This window comes from Physeter macrocephalus, chromosome 8 (genome assembly GCF_002837175.3).
Source record: "Physeter macrocephalus isolate SW-GA chromosome 8, ASM283717v5, whole genome shotgun sequence".
NCBI lineage: Eukaryota > Metazoa > Chordata > Mammalia > Artiodactyla > Physeteridae > Physeter > Physeter macrocephalus.
In genome coordinates, this window is record NC_041221.1 from 24,673,977 (window position 1) to 24,694,959 (window position 20,983).

Here is a 20,983-nt window from a genome sequence, read left to right on the forward strand (position 1 = left end):
CGCAGGCTCAGCGGCCATGGCTCACGGGCCCAGCCGCTCCGCGGCGTGTGGGATCCTCCCGGACCGGGGCACGAACCCGTGTCCCCTGCATCGGCAGGCGGACTCTCAACCACTGCGCCACCAGGGAAGCCCCCTAGTAGCTGTTTTGTTATGTCTGTCTGACAGATTTCCAGGCTCACCAACAGTCCTCCTGAGATTATGGGCTTTGCTGACTACCTCCCCTCAGCCCCTTGACCTCATCAGCTATCCCAATTGTAAACATGTCTCAAGGAACCCGGAAACAATCCTCAGAGTAAAACGTCCTGTCACACACATCTGCAAAAGTGTTTTTGTTGGTTTGTTTGTTTTGTTTGGGGGGGTTTTTTTTGGCCGCACTGTGGGATCTTAGTTCCCTGACCAGGGATGGAGCCCGGGCCCCCTGCAGTGGCAGCGTGCAGTCCTAACCACTGGACCGCCAGGGAGCTCCCTGCAAGTGTTTTATGAGATACATAACACCAAAGCCACATTTACAGAGAGATAGTTTCTATGAGAATTATTTAAAGTCCGCAAGTTCAGGCATTGTTACTGTGATAGTTGCTGGGCTCTTTTGCCTTCCACCAGATGTGCAGGAGTGATGCCCGTTAGTGTACGTGCCAGGCCGGGGCTGGGCAGCGCCTTCTGCCCAGAGGGTCCCGGCCGTGCCCTCGCCATTGAATGCGATGGTGCAAAGTTCAGATCCCCTTACCATCCAGGAAGAAACTTTACCGAAGCCCTAGTCCTCGTTCGTTTACTCAACAAGTATATATCAGCTCAGCTATGTTCTCAGAGCTGGGGACCTGGCAGTAACCAACATAGATCAAATTTTCATCCTGGAATTTACTTTCTTGTCATGGTGCTTAATCATAAATGAGATTATTGAAACAATGGCTAACACATTTTACCCAACAGATTACGCCCACAATAGCAGTGGTGCATGGTCACCTTTTAGAAACATAGTGTAGCTTAAGAAGACCAGAATTCTCGAGTTCTTTCATAAAGTCACATAAACTTTTCCCTGCCCCCGTGGGTGGTATTATTTTGGAGAAAGGCATAGAAATCAGTTTTCAAGTAGCTGAGTGTGCTCTTGGTTCTGAACCTAAAAGTTATACAATGAATGGTGGAGTTTTCCCTTACGGTCGGAAATGGGCTCTGTCCTGTTTCTTCTGTATGATCAGGGGAATTACTCTAGTATTGTGCCATATGGCTGTGGGGTTTGTACGTGCATCTGGGTGCCTCAGTCTCCCCCTTGTTTGTCACATCCTGTTTCTTTTGCCCACTGCCCCCCTCCCCTCTTCACAGATGGTTCTTTTTTTTTAGTTGTTTACAGCTGTTGTGATAAAACTGTATTTCCTCACGAGACTGTTGTTAAACACCGAGTTTGCTTCCTTGTTTTTCATTGTGAAGTAAAATCGTGTAAGTTCCTCACGAATATGGCTTTGTTTTAAAGAATTCTAATGGTACCGAAATGGAGTGAAAAGTGAAATTAGTTCTCTGACGTGTTCCTTCCCCAACTACCTTGTATTAATCAGGGGTCTCCAGAGAGCTAGAACCAGTAGAGAGTGTGTGTGTGGTGTGTGTGTATCTATAGACATATAGAGAGATACATGGTTAGATAGATGCATATATACATATATTGATTTTTAGAGAGATAGAGCTATATAGTTAGTGCGATTTATCCATAGCTGTCCATTTATATCTGCATCTCTGTATATGGGGGGGATAGAGACATTTCTTTTAAGGAATTGGTTCACACAATTGTGGAAGCTTGGGCGAGTCCAAAATCGGCAGGGTCGCTGGCAGGCTGGAGACCCAGGGGAGAGGTGTAGTTTTGAGTCCAAAGGCAGTCTGCCAGGAGAATTCCTTCCTGCTTGCTGGGGGGGTGGGGGTCATTCTTTTTCAGTTCAGGCCTTCAACTGAGTGGATGAGGCCCACCCACGTCATGGAGGGTAATCTGCTTTAGTCAGCATCTACTGATTTAAATGTTAATATCATGCAAAAAATACTGTCCCAGAAACACCTAGAGTAACGTTTGACCAAATATCTGGGTACGCATAAAACGAACAGACCTCTCTTCCGCTTTCTTCTACAGAGGATGCTAATTCAGTATTTTGGTGCAATGCTTCCAGATGTTTTCTGTGCATTTTCTAGTGTGTGTGTGTGTGTGTGTGTGTGTATTGAGAGCTTTAACACACTTAGAGGATGGTCCTCTTTCTTCTCCCTCCCCTTTAATCTGTTAATGTAATAAATGATGTTGTTAGAATCCTAGTGTTATATCATCCTTTCTTCCTACGAGGAATGGGGTTTTGGTTTGTTTATCTTTGTTTTTTCATGTACAAATACTTACAATTTTTAAGCAGAGACATCTCAACTTTATTTTGTTATCATTGCTCTGACTTTTCCACTGTATGTAGGCTTTGGAAATTAGGGTTGTATTTCGAGGGCCTAGAGTTTCTAGCTGACCTCTAAATGGGGGCTTCCACTTGTAGGTAGCTTACTTTTTTTTCCCTTAATAATAATATTTTATTCACATGAATGCTTTGTTTGTAATTTTTAAAATAAGCTGTCTGTGGCGTCAGGGAACCGCGTGCCAGTGGGCTTCTGACGATTCGGCGGGTGGACAGTACTTTCCTTTGTGACAAGTCCTTTGTTGAATGGTCTTGGGAGGCCATGGTCAGGGGTTGCTAAAGATTGTAGCTCCCCTCCCAGCTTCCTGTCGGGGGCACCAAGATGACCCAGCCAAAACAGAGTTTAAGTTATAGCTAAACACTAGTTTTAAAAATGGAAATGTCAGCCATTTGGAACAGATTCCCAGAAAATAGGTGATAAAGGTAATGATTTTTAGTAGTAATGGAAGTCTCTGTGGAGACTAGAGCTACTACTTCTGTGTTCAATACCATTTTATCCTGAGCCCTTAAATTGCATCATCTATTTTTTTTTTCCGGATAATCTTCATTTCTGACCTAAGGTTATGCTAAGATTTCCAAGGCCACCATCAGAAGGGGCTTACTTCACACTTAGGGAAGGCTTACCTTAGGGGCTGGAAGGGGCTGTGGTTCTAGAACAGACCGCCTTTTGATTGGGGTAGGAAGAAGTGGAGGTGAGGCTGATTCCAAAAGAACCAGGAACTTCAGGAGCCTTGGAGAGCATCCCTTTATTTATTACCTGCCAAAGGGATGTCTTCCTTTTGACCCAGAATCCTCTTTTTTTTTTTTTTTGGCTATACCACGTGGCTTGCAGGACCTTAGTTCCCTGACCAGGCATTGAACCTGGGCCCTCAGCAGTGAAAACGCAGAGTCCTAACCACTGGACCGCCAAGGAATTCCCTGGAATCCATAACTAATGGTTGGGTGGCAGGATTGGTGAAAGTAGATGTCCTTTGAGATGTTTCTGAAGGGCAGGTTTGAAATATGTGTTAAAAAACTTTCAGAATAACTCTTTCCTTTAACCCAGAAATACAGCTTCTAAGAATGTCCTCTGAGAAAATAAGAAATGATATGCAGACAGCCTCAGCTCTAGGAATTTTCATTGCCGGTTTGACTCATAATAGAGAAAAACAGGAAAAAAATCTCAGAGTCCAAGAGTAGGGATCCATTAAATAACTAAGATTCTGCAGTATGTATGATACCCCACAGCCGCCGGAAATGCTGACACAGAATTACTTTTATTGGTAGAAGTTGCTGTATATTCCTGACAAACATATAGGAAATAATCCTCTGTTTTGGTTTAAAATTTTTTTAAAAAGTGTGAGTGTGTGTGTGTGTGTGTGTGTGTGTGTGTGTGTGTGTGTGTGTGTGAGAGAGAGAGATTGTGTGTCTGGACTGAAAATTTTTTTTCTTATCTATGTTTCTGGATTTTTTTTCTGTAGTAAATATGAGCTCATTGTGGAATTATATAAAAAGGAAGTGGCTATATTTTGTACAACATGCCTCATTTATAAGTCGGGAGATGACTGTGGAATATTTGAGAAATACTGTTAGCCAAAGAAACTCAAAGTGAGATTGCAGCATTTACGATGTGGGGAATCCCAAGTTTTCTGGACCATTTATGCAGCAGTGAGCTGACAAGTTAGCTGGGAGGATGCAGGTGTTGGGGGCAGTGACCTCTGGTTATCGGAGACACTGAAAGCTTAGAAGTAGAGCCTGCCTGGGCTGACTCCATGCTTGTTTCTCCTTAAAATTAAATTATTGTGAAACATTTCATTCTGCGGATAGAATGACCTATTTCAAAGAATGCACAAGCAGGAAGGTTATTAGATAGCCTTTACTATAGTCACAGAATTATACAGTTCACTTTGCTGCAGTATGCATGTCAGTGTTAAAAAATGAATGGTATTCTCTGAAACTTTAAAAATTCTAATAATTGACATTTAATATATTGGGAGGGCAACTAGGAGCCTTATGGAGATAAGCGTGAGGGGTTGCCCGTGCCCTCTCTTCATTCCATGAACAATTACATTCTTATTAAAAATCTGGTAAAAATAGAGCTGGGCCACTGTGGGATTGTCCTAAACTTGACGTTTGCGTCCCCGAGCGCTGGTGGGTGCAGCTGGCAGGGCTCAGAGTCACTTGATCATTAACTCTGGATCTTGAACTTTTGCTCTGGGTTGAATTTTAGGATCTCACTGAATCCTTTGTTACAAGGTGACTTAATCAGCTTGGGCTGCTATAACAAAATATACCATAAAATGGGTAGCTTAACAACAGAAATTTATTTCTTACAGTTCTGGAGGCTAGAAATCTGTGGTCAGGGTGCCAGCACGTCGGGTTCTCGTCCTGCTTCCTGGCGCATGATGACCACTGTCATCACCTGTCCAGCATCTGCAGAAAAGAACACCCAGTGGTGTTTTTTTTCCCCTGATGTCAAGCGTTGGGGTTTTCTCTCACACCAAATCCACGTCGTTTTTCCACACCAGTTCTCCAGTTCTCCGACACCAGCAGGGTGTCTAACCATTCAGTTCAATTCTGACACTATCTAGAGTCAGCAAGGACCCCGTGGGTTAAGGGCTCAGTCCCCCAAGACTGCCCCCAACTCAGAGGCCTGTCGCAGGACCCACGGGCCACCTTCTGCCTGACCGGCTAGAAATTTGGGGTTTCCCGCAGCCCCTCCTCGGGTTCAGTAATTTGCTAGAACGACTCACAGAACTTGGGAAAGTGCTTTACATCCTGCTGCTGCTTTATTATAAAGTCTGTAACTCAGGAACAGCCAGATGGAGGAGAAGCATGGGGGAGGGGTGCGGGGCTTCCACGCCCTCTCCCGGCACCTCCGTGTGTTCACCAACCCAGCAGCTCTCTGAACCCCGTTGTTTAGGATGCTATGGGGGTTTCATTAAGTAGGCTTGATTTGCTCAGCTATTAAATCATTGGCCATTAGTCCTTGGACTCAGATTTCCACCCTCTCCTCCCCACCCCGGAGGTAGGAGTAGGGGTGGGAGGGGCAGTGGAGCTTAAAGATCGAACCTTCTAATAAGCTCTCCTAGAGACCAGCCCCCTTCCTGAAGCCACCTAGCACCCGCCCTCACCGAGAGTCATCTTGGTGTTGGGTGGTGATCTTCCCCTCTGACCTGCTTCCCTCTTCGTTTCTAGACCGGCCTCATTGTCGCCTGCTACCACGGCTTTGTGGATACTGTGGTGGTCTTAGCAGACTGCCCCCACGTTGACGTCAACTGGCAGGACAGCGAGGGCAACACGGCCCTAATCACGGCTGCACAGGCAGGTAAGACCCAGCTTCCCTTCCCTCCCAGGCAGTGGTGCTGGCGGTTGCACTTGACCCTGCTCCTGAGATTGACGTCAGAAGGATGTCGTTGATCGGAGGTCGTGCTTTACTGCTAAGAGGGACAAGGAAAGGGCTGAAGGTGGGTGACATTCTCTGTGTGTGTTGGGGACAGTGCGTTGCGGAGTCCAAGCTCTTACTGCTCTCTGCGTGACAGGCCGGCCAACCCAGAGCTGAGGTGTTAGGGTGGGGAACGGCGACTTCATTCAGAAAACCAGCAAACCAAGAGGACGGTGGAGGCGGACCAGTGTCCCAGAGAACATCTCCTGCGAGTTAGAATTCAGGCTTCTTTTATACTAAAAGGGGAGGGAGCGTGGCTGGTTGTTGGAAACTTCTTCCTGCCGGAATCCTTTGTTCTTGCAGCTGCCTGAGCAGGTCTGGTCACAATGTTCCTATAAACCTCCAACAAGACCGGTGTTGTTTTCTGTTTTGCAACTTTTTATCTCTATGTGGATGGAAAAGTGTTACACCTTTAAAGGTCAGGGCCTGGAGAATGAGCTATCCTGTATATTTCAGGCTCGAGGCAACATTCTTTTACAAAAGGTGTAGAGCCAGCATGACTAAGCACAGGCGACGGAGCACAAAGGTGAGAGCAAAAGAAATAGACCTAGCAGGGAGTCAGGTCCGCTGTCTGTTCCAAGTGCAGCTTACGCGCTAGTGCAGGACTCAGCGTGGGGCGGAGCTAGCTCTGAAACTGCCCGAAGTCTTTGACCATGAAGCTGCACCAGAAAGCCAGCTCCACATCCCCTACCCAAGAGCACTGCACCCCACCCTGTGCTCCTGGGATCCGGGAGCTGCTGGTGAACTCATCAGTGGAAGAGGCACTAGTGACAGTGAGTGTATAAAAGTGGACATGTTTATGAGGTAACCTCGAACTTGGCCTGGGGATGTAAAGGAAACCAGGGGCTTCTTGCGGAGAGTGTATCCGTGTAACAAGGTGAGGCTGGTAGTGAGAGCGCCTTGTAAAGGGTAAGGGAACTTCGTCCTGGGATGTTCATCTCCAGAGGTCATCCTCACGCCAGCATCGCCAAGTGCCCTGTGCACAGCTCTCCTCTTCTGGAATTGTACTCGGACATTTTGGGGACAAACATGAAACTGTGCTTGTCCCTTTAGAACTGCACTTCCTTTGTAACCGTGGTACTAACCGGGTTTGTAGTAGACCACTTGCAAAATTCTTGGCCTTCAAGATTACATCTGTTGCATCACTCAGGTTCTCAGTTTCCAGCAGAGAAGCTACTTCCGGCTGAGTTAGGAAGAAAAGGCGTTTGTTTATTAAAGAATGTGGGTCACCGTTGCTGAGAGTTGGTGAGAACCGGACTCGGGGCCGGGACGCTGCAGAAAGTGCCCCAAACCGCACAGCATGTTGATTCTGGAAAGGGAATTTCTGCCTCTGCCACCCAAGGGGGACTTCCCTGCCCTGTCTTGCATCACAGGCCCCTGTGTCTAATCCAGCGTGGGTGACTGATCGCGGAGCCCAGGGGAAGCGGAGACTCAGCGTCTTGCAGTTTTGTCCCCATAACGGGAAGTAGTCTGTGCTCACCTGCTTTTCAGTCGAGAAGCCTAAGGCAGAAAACCCCCCAGACTTAGCCAGGTGTCAGGGCTGTGCTCACACACGTCCACCTCATCGGGTGTCAGGGCGTGAAGCCTCCCCTCCACGGAGGCGCTCCAGACTTTGAAAGCCCAGGTGCACAACGTCCTGAACAGCAAAAGAGTAAAAGGATATTGTGAGAGGCGGTCAGTGACCTTATCACTCATTACCTCCGCTGGCCAAGAACCTGGGCAGGGACCAGGGGTGGTGAAGTGAAGGGCACTTCTGCCCTTGAGTAATTGTCCAGCTAAATAGCCGTCTGAGGGGGCTCTGATGAAGGGGTGCGCTGGGAGCCTTGGCGTGAGAGCACCCCGTCTAGCCTGGTGGTTTGGGACAGGGGTCGTGGAGGGGGTGGGCATTGAGCTGGGCATTGCAGAGGTCAGAGGGAGGCCATGCCGGCCGATGCACTGCAGAGCCTCAGGACCAATAGGGAGCCCGGCATGCCTTAGGAATAGCCAAGGACCATGTGCGACTAGGATGGGGGAGGGGTGGCCCCACGAGGAGGCAGGGGACCAGGTCATCAAGGGTCTAGATACAATGAGAGGGAACACATTCGAGTGGCGTGAGGCTGGGGGGGTGATGTGTGGTGACAGGGGCGAGATGACCCTGGTGGGCACAGAGGCTGTTTCAGAGAGCAGAGAAGGAGAACAAGCCGTGGGGCAGAAGGCTCAGGTCCTGGTGGCCGCGATGGTGGGCCATAGGGGAGAGGTGGGTCTGGGCTGGCTTTCAGCCTTCGGAACGCCAACTCAGAGGGGTGTACATGAAAGGAGCGGTGGTCGGAGAAACGTTGCCTCCACTCGGTCCCCAGGCCTTTGAAATGCTGAGCCATCTAAGAGGTCTTCACGGCAGGAGGAAAGTGTTAGCGCCAGACTCCAGTCCCTGCCGGAATACAGAAGGGTTGCCAGGCCTTCCCTAGCAGCAGGGCCAAGGCATGGACGAGAGCACAAGTCTCATCCCGGAGTACGAGAAAGTACAGGAAGGCAAGGTTACTCATTGATTTGCGAGAGCTCTTTATGTGTGTAGGGATATTAGTGGTGGTTTAATACCCATGAGGCACTTTCTGAATTCTTGCCTATTTGAAAATGTTTTTATGTTGTTTTCACTCAGAAAATAACAACTTGTCTTTTTGCTTTTTTTTATTTTTTATTTTTTTGGTGTTTTTTTTTTTTTTTTAAATTTCATGTTGCAGAGGAATAGTCTGAGTGCAGCCTGATTTTTGTCTCTGTTGATACCCTGTTTCTCAGCCTTTAAAGATCTCCTGCCCCTCATCCTTGAGAAGAACCCATCCAACCACCACCAACAAAAAAAACCCCAGCTGTCACTATCATATATTTACATTCCGCTCTCTGTGTTTGACTTATATTAGGCATATCTTGACTTTAGGGGACACTTTCCTGTTATCTCTTTGAACACTGCATCTGCCTTGCTTTGTTTTTGCTTCCTGGGGTTCCCTCTTAGGTGTAGGTTAGGTCCTCATGTCACAGCTTTCTCTCATCGTTTTTTTCTTTTCTATCTTTTACTCCTGGATCTGTGGAAATGCTGTTATCTCTTTGAACACTGCATCTGCCTTGCTTTGTTTTTGCTTCCTGGGGTTCCCTCTTAGGTGTAGGTTAGGTCCTCATGTCACAGCTTTCTCTCATCATTGTTTTTTTCTTTTCTATCTTTTACTCCCGGATCTGTGGAAATGCTTCATATTTCTTCATTAGTGTGTTTTTATGCTATACATTGGGTTAAATTTACTTTTTTCTTCATGAGCATACTAACATCTTAGCCCGTTTGGGCTGCTGTTACCAAAATACCATAAATTGGGAGCTTAAACAACAGAAATTTATTTCTTACAGTTTTGGAGGCTGGAAGTCCAAGGTCAAGGTGCTGGGCCGTTTGGTTCCTGGCACGCATGTGGCATCTTCCTGCTGTGTCCTTGTACGGTGGAGATAGCAAGATCCAGGTCTCTGGTGTCTTCTTTTATAAGGACCCCAGTCCTATTGGATCAGGCACCACTCTTCTGACCTCATTTACCCTTAAGTTACCCGCACAAAGGCTCCATCTCCAAGTACAGTCACGCTGGGGGCTCGGGGCTTCTACCTAGGAATTTGGAGGAATACAACGTTTAGTCCGTACCGCTCATCGTTAAGCAGAGCCTGTGCTTCCCTGACCTGGTTTATTTAAGTCAAAGATGACACAGGTCCTTTCAGGGTTAGAGAGAGGCCCAGCAAAGGGAGAAGGAGAGGGCTCCACGTGCTCTCCAGGCTCCGGGTCTGAGGCCTGGGGTGCAGAGGGGGAAAGCCAGGCGGGGCTGAGGGCAGTCCCAGCAGCGGCTCCCGTCCCTGGGCTGCAGGCGTACGGTGGGGCAGCGGTCTGTGCCGGCCGAGGTTGAGCACTGCACGCCCCTAGCTGGTGTCGTTTCTGCTGTGGCCGCAGGAGCTGCGGGTGGGAGCACCTCAGGTCTCCTGCTTGGCTCGTGCGCCTGCGGCGTTGGAAGTGGCATCAGTGGGTCTCCGTGTGTCCCTGCAGCCCCCCTTTTTCCCTGGGGCACTGCTGGAGTGGCCCCCGGTCTACTCAAACACATGTAATGCACAGACTCATAGACTTAGAGAAGGAACTTATAGCTACCAGGGGGGAAGGGTGGGGAGAAGGGATAGTTAGGGAGTTTGGGATTGACACGTACACACTGCTATATTTAAGATGGATAACCAGCAAGGACCTACTGTAGAGCCCAGGGAACTCTGCTTAATGATACAAATGAACTTAGTTACAAAACAGAAACAGACTCACAGACTTAGAGAACAAACTTATGGTTACCAGGGGGGAAGGGTGGGGAGAAGGGATAGTTAGGGAGTTTGGGATTGACACGTACACACTGCTATATTTAAGATGGATAACCAGCAAGGACCTACTGTAGAGCCCAGGGAACTCTGCTTAATGTTATGTGGTAGCCTGGATGGCAGGGGAGTTTGGGAGAGAATGGATACATGTATTTGTATGGCTGAGTCACCTGAAACTATCACAACATTGTTAATCGGCTGTACCCTAATAGAAAATTAAAAGTGAAAAACAAAAACAAAACCCTGTAATGCCCCATCCTTCCCTACAGCTGGCTCCTGTCTCCACTGCCTCCGACAGAAATTCCTTTCTGGAATTCTGGCCGGTGGATGGTGTCCTTCTGTGGTTTCTAGGTCCGATAAGGCTTCTCCCTATTGCTTTGGTCACAGGCGGGAAACTGGGACGGGACAAGACTCCTGTGTTCATGGCCCTCCTGCTGTGACCTCAAGAGCGCTGGTGGTCCCCGGTGGAGCCTCCCCTCCAGACAGAGTTAGACTGGAGGGTAGTGGCAGGACTCACATGGCTGGGGTGTGTTTAAGTACATGGGTACCAGAGGTGAGGTTGTGGCAGGGGGGCGGGGATGTGACCCAGACCGGCTCATGCAGGAGGCTGGCAACGTCGTCCTGGGTGCTTTCTCCACTCAGACTTGCTGGTGTTCTTATAAGCTGATTGTAAAAAACGATACACACTGTTTGGAAAAAACAGCACATAAGCAATTAAACACATAAAGCAATTAAACTTAAGGGTGAAGATCTCTTAGCTCCTCAGGCTTATTAGTTCTTTCCCATTTCACTTTCTAGAGGTAATAACCATTGTTAACGACTGGATGCATAGATAAGTTCTTTTCCATCTTCTTTTATAGAAACAATATTGTAACGTATTTTCTCTTTTTCCTGGCTTCCAGGATCCTCCGCCTATTGACTGATGCGTCCAAGTTCTATCTGTAGTGTCTGTTTCTTAACCACTCTCACCTCTGCGTGGCACCCGCTCCCTCCACGGGGGGCTCTGAGCCCTGGGACACCCACCCAGGCCTTCGGGGGTGGGGGAGGCTTCCTGGCGCTGCCCACCAAAGCTTTAGGATTGAATTGTTTAGGGGGAGGGGAAGGAGGGGGAGTATGGTTCTTGTGCTACTTTAAAAGAAGTCCAATTAAAAAGCATTTCCTTCTTTCTCTTAATTGCTTCCGTGTAAGGAAGCGGTTTTTCCCTAATTTATTGCCGCAGGGGGAGGTCATGACCTCACGGGGCTGCTTCCCTCCCTGAGAGCACCATGGCCTTAGAGCACAGCCTGGTCCTCAGCCTTCAGCTTGTTACTGAACCAAACTTGGGTCCACTCGCCCGCAGGCAGTAAAGCCAGTGTCCTGACACCAGGTGTGGTGGAGGAGAGGGCAGCGTTTATTGCAGACACCAAGCAAGGAGTCCAGGCAGCTAGTGTTTAAAAGGCCCGAACTCCCCAGGCCTTCAGGGAAGAGGTTTTTAAAGACAGGGTGGGGGAAGGGGCCGTGGGGGGCGTGGTCAGCTCGTGGACGCTCTTCTGATTGGCTGGTGGGAAGTAACTGGGAGTCGGCATCATCACCCTTCTGGTTCCGACCCGTCTGGGGTCTACGTGCCTGTGGGCGGCATACAGTTAACTTCTCCCACCTGGTGGGGACTTCAGTATCTGCAAAACAGCTTAAAGGACACGGCTCAGATTCTATCGCCTGTAGCCCTTGAGGAGGAACTCAAGGGCCTTGACTTTGTTTAATGGCTAAACCATTATTAATTTGCCTTGCTTGCCTGTTTTCCTTTGTTTCTGCATTTTCTCACTTCTCTGATTAAATTTCTTTGGAACTCGGGGGAGGCCTGCGAGGCTAAAGTTTTTCTACCAACAAGAGGCAGGCAGGGGACACGGGGGGTGGTGGTCTGTCCCGTGAAGGCCTCATAGGGTCCTGCTCGGTTACAAGTGGGATTGCTGTCACCCACAGGTGGATAATCTATGTTTTAACCCAGATCTGGTTAAAACACAGATTTCTGGGCCCCGCCCCTGGAGTTCTGGATTGTGTAGGTCTGGGGTGGGGCTCGAGACTGTGCCTTTCAGTGAGTTCCCCGGTGATCTGATGCCGCCGGTCTGGGGACCTCACTTTGCCAACTGGGGCTTTACACGTTCCTATACCGAATGGTGACCCAGGGTGCCTGTCAGTGGGTATAAGAGCCGGGGGTGGGGTGGGGTAGTTCATGGACCCGGGTGAGATGTCGGAGGGACACAGAGCTGTCACTAAATCAAAGGGAGAATAAAGGAAAGCAACTGAGCATCTGCTCATGACTTTCATGTACTGTTTGACCAAAGAGAGGCTGTTTGGGCTTTCAGCTGATAGAATCAAATGATGTCCCGTTTTAATCCAATTCCATAACCAGCTTTATTTATTTGATGATGTCTTAATTCTGAAAGATATCTAGTAATACATGCTTACAGTGAAAAATCACGACAGAAGTATTATTATATAAAAAAAAGAAGTCCCTTTTCACTCTCCCCAATTCTCTCATTGACTGACCACGTTGCAGCTGGTTATGTCTCCAGCACTCACTCTCTCTCCTTTTAAACACAAAGGGTGTGCACGCACCTTTTATTTACGCGAATGGGGTAATTCTGTAGAGACTGTGATTTTAGTTTTTTTCACTCAGTCTGTCTAGGAGATCTTTCCGTGTAGACTTGTGCACACAAGATTTCCCTGCCTCTCACAGCGGCACACCCGAGTGATGGTGTGTTCGGGGCCGTGTCCCCCGAGTCCAGTAACTGAGACGGTTCGGTAAGCCGTGGGTCATCCATTCTGTACAAGATCCTCTTTTAAAACAAATATTTATTCAGCAGTCACTTCATGTCCAAGGGCCGTGCTAAGTGCTGGGTCTACAGGGAGGGCAAGGGCACACGTAACCCCATCTCCCAAATTTAAAGTCTAGTGTGCGCGGGTTTCTGAATGAGGCTGTTTCAGACCACGCCGGAGTGGAGCCCTTTGTGTTGATGGGGTGGGGAGGAGGCGCGCGCGCGCGTCTCTGAGGAGGGCGTACCTGTCAGCATCCCGGCCGGAAACAGGTGGAGCTGCAGGTGCGCTCAGAGTCTAAACTGAGGAATGGGTAAGGGGACTGTCAGTAGAGGTGGCGGCAGAGCTCAGAGGCAGGCCCTGGAGAGAGAGAGAGAGAGCCCGGGAGGGCTGCCCCCAGGAGCTGGGACCTGGAACACCTGAGCCCCTCGAGGAGGGAGGGGGGCAGGGGACAGGGGCTCATACCCGCCCTCCTTGCACCGGGCCCCTGCTCAGTCACACCTGAGACTTCAGGGCTAAGGAACCCGGCAGGTGTGGTCTGTGGCGGTCAGAGCAGGGCAGAGAAGGAAAGAGAAGAAATGCACAGATAGATTCTTAGAACTCAACCGCTTCATCAAAGGGCGTGCACCTTTTAAATGTGCACATTGACGTAGCCCCTGCCGAGTGGCTTTTAGGAAAAGCTGTACCAATTTATATTTCCCACCACGTTCCCAAGGGCTGAGAGCTTGTCAACTCAAAATGGACTTCGCTTGTTGTTTGTTTCCCTGATTCTTATTGGAGCCTAGGATCTGCTAGGGTGCTTTTGGGTGCAGTCTACTGCATACCCAACAAAACAAGCCTCAACGATGAGGAAACAGTCTTCTCTTGCAACATGATATGTCTGAAGGCAACAGCTGGGGGGTTGCTTCACTGCATGGCTTCCTGATGTCAGGACCTGCAGCTGGCTTCTCAGGAGTGTTCTTGACCTTTTGCCTCTTGGTCCCAAGCTGGCCTGGCAGCTCCAAGCAGCGTGGCCTCACGTTACAACACAGGAGGCTTCGGGAAGGAGGAACAAATCCCTGTCCATGTTCTGTTCTCTAAGACGGGAAAACATCTGCAGAAGCCTCCCGCGCAGCTTCAGTCACATCTGCCGGGGTTGTGTCACACACCCTGGCCCGGGCAAAACAAATCGCTGGCCAGGGCAGTGGCGTGACCTCAGTCAGCTTTGGCCTCCGCAGAATCTGTGTGGTTAAGGAAAACTGTAAAGCGACCACATGTTTGTATTATATGATATCACAGCTGTGTAGCTCGTCTGAGAGTCAGGAGTGTAAATTAGGATGCAAGTGCCTGGGTCTGCCTGGCCCGCGTTCTCTGCGAGGTCTCACCTCCTCAGATCCTTATGCAGAATAAAGATACAGCTGGATCTAAATTAGGCCTTTCCCATGGAGAGGATATATGAAAATAAAGCCTCAAATAATCCCTAAATCTCATTCAGCCAGTAATTTCAACTTCTACCTTACTTCCCCTAACAAAAGTGTAAAGTAGGATAACCGAAGAAATGAATTACACGCCCCGGGGATGGCGTTAGGTGTTTACTTTCTCTGTTTCCTCTTCCCCTTGAACAGAAGAGCAGGAGTAAAACATGAAGTGAGAAAACTGCAGGGGTCCTTCTGAGCTGGCAATAATATCAAGCTGGTTCAGTACAAGTAACCTCTGGTGCATCCGTAAAACTTGTTATTCCTTGAACTTATCTTTAAGATTTTGGAGGAAATGCACTGAGAGCCAGCCTGGCATTATTCGTGTCACTGGTTTGCTGGGGACAGGGTGGCAGTGAGGCTCCCAGGAGTGGCTGGCAGGCTCAGGCTGTGTGTGTGTGTTCTGACTTGTGAACCGGATTTGGGGAGTGCCCCGCTTCAGCGGAGAATGTATGACTTGGCCTGAGGCAGGCCAACGCCTCTTCATTGTATTTGTCTTATTATCACTATAGCCGATCACGATTTCTAGTCTGACTTCATCGTGATTTTTATGGATTTTTTTTTTTTTTTTTTTTTTTTTGTGGTAGGCGGGCCTCCCTCTGTTGTGGCCTCTCCCGTTGCGGAGCACAGGCTCCGGACGCGCAGGCCCAGCGGCCATGGCTCACGGGCCCAGCCGCTCCGCGGTACGTGGGATCCTCCCAGACCGGGGCGCGAACCCGGCTCCCCTGCATCGGCAGGCAGACTCGCAACCACTGCGCCATCAGGGAAGCCCTTTTATGGATTTTTGAAGTGTTTTCCTTTTACTCGGTTTCTACTGTTTTAAGTACATTAGAACTTGGCACGTCTCTGAGGTTTCCTAGCATCGCCTCGCCTTTTCCCATGAGCTCCATTTTTTGGAGCCTTTCTGATAGAGCACAGCAATGCCACCTCCTTCGCAGCAGCTGGCCCTGCTCTCAGACAGACAAGAGGAAAGCCTGTCTGTGCTGCCTGCCCCCTGCTCCCCTTGTGCATTTTCCCCTCCTCTGGATGGGGACGAAGAATCTGTTCTCTTCAGCAGTGCTGCTGGGACCTGATATTTCCAATCAACAGTTCCCTCTACTGGCTTGGTTTGGAAAAGTATATTTTGAGTACCTGGTGTCAGACCAATCATGTCTAGACAACCCTAATTCCATTTTTAGGTCTGCACAGGTTTATTGTCTGTTTCCTTTCCTTGAATAAAGGAATAAACAAGACGTTTAGCCCATCATTGGTACCCAATTCCATGTTGAACTAATAATTGTGATGGCCATGTAATCTTAGTTAATGTGGGTTATGGCTTGAAAATTAGCAACCTTTTTGATAAGTGAATTTTTTTCAACGGAGAAGTAGGAATCCTTCCGCTTTTTTACTTACTAAATATTTATTGAGCTTGCAGTCAGTTGGAAGTTTTGAACTTATGAGCAAGAGTGGTGGCTGTGGGAATCCATGGCCACATGGAAATGTGGACCATGAGGCATCATGGTTCAGGTGCCTAATCCAGGCTTGGGGGACCAGGGCAGAGTTTCCAGTGGAAGCGAAGGCTCATCGGGTAATTGGGTAGAAAGCAAAGAAAGAGTATACCAGGCGGGGAACTAGCCTGGTGCAAAGGCCACCAGATTAAGAGAAAGTGTGGTACACAGCTGAATTAAAAAGAGAGTTATGATTAAAGAATCGAGGAGAAGGGCATTGGTGCGAGAGCTGAGGATGAAGAAGGGCTATAGGGGAGGAAAAATAACCTTCTTTCTACCCTTCTGGGTCCCTAACTGAGACCCCTGTAATAAAAGACTAACAAGAGAGGACCAGACATCTATAAACACGTGTGTATAAATGGGGGACACCCAGGGAAAAATGAATAACTCAAGGAAGTGGCTTAGAACTCTGGCTTATATGTCATCTTCCATAAAGAGTGATACATTTGTGGTGAAATGACAGGACAAGGGAAAGCAGTTTTTGAAGAGCTCTCATCACAAAGAAGAAAAACCATCCGCCGCCCCCCCCCGCCCGCCGCCCCAGCTTTTTGGTTTAGAACTCTGGCTTATATGTCATCTTCCATAAAGAGTGATACATTTGTGGTGAAATGACAGGACAAGGGAAAGCAGTTTTTGAAGAGTTCTCATCACAAAGAAGAAAAACCATCCGCCGCCCCCCCCCCTGCCGCCCCAGCTTTTTGGTACCTGTATGAGATGATGGATGTTAACTAAACTTACTATGGTAATGTTTCACAATATGTGTAAGTCAAATCATTATGCTGTACACCTTAATTTCACACAGTGATATATATTCATTATATCTCAGTAAAACTGGGGAAACATAAAGGAATACAATAAGAAAATTTATGTCCTGCTTTTAGGCGCATGGGGGAGGGCAGGGAACTTTTCTTGTAATTGCTTCTTTTCAGTTGCCTTCAGCTCAAAATAATTATGTCCAAGTTGCATGTTTTGAGGTGGCATATTCTGCTACCCTTCAGAGAGCAGGGTCAGATAAAAAAGGAGCTAGTTGGTTAAAGAGTTGAGACTTCATCTAAAGAGTAGAAACCCTGAAGGGTTTTAAGTAGTAGTTGTGTTGGTCAGAAGAGTTTCTTGCTGATAGTGTAGAGAATGGGGCAGAAATCGAACCAGGAAGTCCAGGTAGGAGAGGGGTGGACCCCCAGGAAGGATGTGGTGGCCCTCATCCAGGTTAGAAGTGGGGATGGAGAAACACGGACAGGTTTGGAAGATGTTTAAGAGGTGGCATTGGCAGAATTCCGTGATACTTGGATGGGGAAGGGGGAGGGGAGGGCTAAAGAGAAAGCCCAGATTTCTGTCCTGGGCGCCTCTGTCAGTTATTGGTGGGGTGTTCATCATCGAGTAAGGCATGTGGGTTGGAGGAGAAGGTTTGGAAGAAACATGTTTGGGGTTTGATGTGTTGAGTTTGATTTGCTGGTGGGATGCCCAAGATATTTAGGTAAGAAACTCAGAAAGAGAGATTAGCTAGCAATAAGTGATCCGGAAGTTTTAGGATGATAACTTGATCCATGAGAGGGGATAGGATCACCAAGGGAGAGTGTCGGGGATGAGAAGAGGACTTAGCCATACATCTGAGGACCAGTGGCATTTCAGAAAGCAGAAAACAGAAGAATTCACAAAGAAAACTGAGTGGCCGGAGAGACAGGAAGAAAAGCAGAAGGGTGAGCTCTCAGGACATTTGCAGAACCTGTTTTGAAAAGGATGGAACAAGCAAGTGGTAAATGCTACAGAGATGTCTAGCAAGATGGGAACTGACTAGTAAGCCTTGGATATTGCTACAAGACAGTCATTGGGGAATGACGGAAGACGGTTTCAGGAGAATTGGTGGGGGGTATAAGTAGCAAAAGTGAGAGTAGAAGACTCTGGAAGTTAGACTGAAAAGGAGTCAGATGAGTGATGGTGGATGGCGGGAATACAGAGGCAGGTCCATAGGGATTATTGCTGGTCACTGCAATGAACTGGATGTTTATGTCTTCCCTGCAAATTAATATGTTGACTCCTAATCCCCAAGTGATGGTAATAGGAGGTGGGGCTTTGGGGAGGTAATTAGGTCATGAGGGTGGAGCCCTCATGAATAGAGTTAGTGCTTTAATACAAGAGACTCCAGAGAGCTCCCTCACCCCTTCTTCCATGTGAGGACACAGCAAGAAGACACCCTATGAACCAGGAAGCGGGCTCTCACCAGACGCTGAATCTGCTGGCATCTTGACCTTGAACTTCCCAGCCTCCAGAACTGTGAGAAATACATGTTTGCTCTTTAAGCCACTCAGTCAATGGTAGTTTCTTACAGCAGCTTGAATGGACTAAGACAGTCATATATATTTTAAGATGGGAGACCCTTGAGCATATATACCAGCTTACTGCTGCATGACAGCCCCCAAACTCTAGTTTAAAATATGTTTATAGTTGACGTATCTGCGGATGGGCTGGGGATCGGCTGATCTAGACTGCCTTTGCTCGTGTGTCTGTGGGTGAGCCGGACCATTCAGCCGGGGCTGCTCTGCTCCGTGCATTTCTCATCCTCTACCTGGGACCATTGTCTCAGCCTGGCACGTTCTTCTCAGGGAGACAGCTGAGGCACAAGTGTAGAAGGAGTCCCGTCCGTGAGTGTGTTTCAAGCTTCTGTTGGCATCATGCCTGTAGATGTCCGGTGAGCCAACGTTCTTCTTGACAGAAGAACTTTGAAGCCATGTGGCAGAAGGCAGGGTGAGGGCTTTAGGCCGTTAATACAATCTGGTGGGAATGAATTTGCAAGGCAGGAGAGGTTGAAGAGAAAGAGGAAGTAGTTTGTAGCACAAATATATTCCCCACAATTAGATGGGGAATGGCTTTAAAGCACTGCAAGGGGAAGAGAGATTGGCATCTTTAAATAGGAGAAGAAACACCCTCCTTTTTACTAGGAGGGAAGTGGGGAAGTTTTGGGGATGATGGGGGAAAGTTGAGGGGTTTCCCTTGTGGTTTCAGTTCCCTCTATGAAGTAGGAGGTGTGTCATCTCCTGGGAGAGGGGTTTGCTGTGACGTAGGTGACTTAAGAGTGGGAAAGTTTAAAATTCCCCCCTTGGGGTTTGGGTGATTACTGCTCAGTGGAAATCAAGAGTGGATATGATGCTTCTAAGAACATATAGATATTAACCTTTTTTCTTTAAAACCATGACAGTGAACCGAAGGGAGCTTTCCTTTTCTTTGTTAACATAGATAGCTTGAAAGTTACCAGCTTGGCTACCATGGACTTCTATCCCCCGTACACTTTCAGAGAAAATGCCATTGGCCATCCAAAGCGAAGCCAGAACCCTAGGGCTGGGGTGGTACCAGGAGTCATCTTTAACTTTTCTCTTTCTGTTACTTGGCTCAGCCGAATAATCGCCAAGACCTGTCCATTCACTTTGCTCTGAATCAACAACTCCTCTCTACCCTCCGGCCCTCCCTGGGGGCTGGCCACCATCTCCTCTGTCCATTGCACACCCACTCGGTGAGCACCCCGCCTCCCCAACCACTGGTGAGGCTTGTGGACAGTGTGGATGGGATCCACACCCAGCAGCCAGTCAAGAACCATCGTCCCTACCTTGCAGTCTTATCGAGTGGCCCTAGCCTAGATCTCCCTTTCATAAGATGAACTTTTGATTTTAGAATAGTTCAGACTTACAGAAAAACTGTAAAGATTGTGCAGAGAATTCCCGTATACCCCACACCTGGTTTCCCCTGTCGTTAGGCTCTTACACTAGGATGATACCTTGAACAAAACAAATAAACCCATATCGATGCAATTTTTTGAATTTTATTTTTTTTATACAGCAGGTTCTAATTAGTTATCTATTTTATACATATTAGCCTATGCATGTCAATCCCAATCTCCCAATTCATCACCCCCGCTTCCCCCCTTGGTATCCATACATTTGTTCTCTACATCTGTGTCTCTATTTCTGCCTTGCAAACCGGTTCATCTGTACCTTTTTTCTAGATTCCACATATATGTGTTAATATATGGTATTTGTTTTTCTCTTTCTGACTGACTTCATTCTGTATGACAGTCTCTAGGTCCATCCACGTCTCTACAAATGACCCAATTTCGTTCCTTTTTATGGCTGAGTAATATTCCGTTGTATATATGTACCACATCTTCTTTACCCATTCGTCTGTCGATGGGCATTTAGGTGGCTTCCATGACCTGGCTATTGTAAATAGTGCTGCAACAAACATTGAGGTGCATGTGTCATTTGGAATTATGGTTTTCTCTGGGTATATGCCTAGTAGTGGGATTGCTGGGTCATATGGTAGTTCTGTTTTTAGTTTTTTTAGGAACCTCCATACTCTTCTCAATAGTGACTGTATCAAATTACATTCCCAGCAACAGTGCAAGAGGGTTCCCTTCTCTCCACACCCTCTCCAGCATTTATTGTTCATAGATTTTTTGATGATGGCCATTCTGACCGGTGTGAGGTGATACCTCATTGTAGTTTTGATTTGCATTTTTCTAATAATTAGTGATGTTGAGCAGCTTTTCATGTGCCTCTGGGCCATCTGTAGGTCTTCTTTGGAGAAATGTCTATTTAGGTCTTCTGCCCATTTTTGGATTGGGTTGTTTGTTTTTTTTAATATTGAGCTGCATGAGCTGTTTATATTTTTTGGAGATTAATCCTTTGTCCATTGATTGGTTTGCAAATATTTTCTTCCATTCTGAGGGTTGTCTTTTCATCTTGCTTATAGTTTCCTTTGCTGTTCAAAAGCTTTTAAGTTTCTTTAGGTCCCATTTGTTTATTTTTGTTTTTATTTCTATTATTCTAGGAGGTGGGTCAAAAAAGATCTTGCTGTGATTTATGTCAGAGAGTGTTCTTCCTATGTTTTCCTCTAAGAGTTTTATAGCATCCAGTCTTAAATTTAGGTCTCTAATCCATTTTGAGGTTTTTTTTGTGTATGGTGTTAGGGAGTGTTCTAATTTCATTCTTTTACATGTAGCTGTCCAGTTTTCCCAGTACCACTTATTGAAGAGACTGTCTTTTCTCCATTGAATATTCT

General features: G+C 47.6%; 1 protein-coding gene across 1 annotated transcript in view; it reads left to right on the top strand.

Moving 5' to 3' along the window:
• The window catches only part of ANKRD33B (ankyrin repeat domain 33B), a 98,172-nt gene that overhangs the window by 49,250 nt on the left and 27,939 nt on the right, over positions 1–20,983 (top strand). Inside the window, exons 3-4 of the mRNA XM_024124701.1 lie at positions 2,640–2,672; positions 5,659–5,740. Of these exons, the coding sequence (XP_023980469.1) occupies positions 2,640–2,672; positions 5,659–5,740 (115 nt within the window). The remainder of the gene's footprint in view (positions 1–2,639; positions 2,673–5,658; positions 5,741–20,983) is intronic.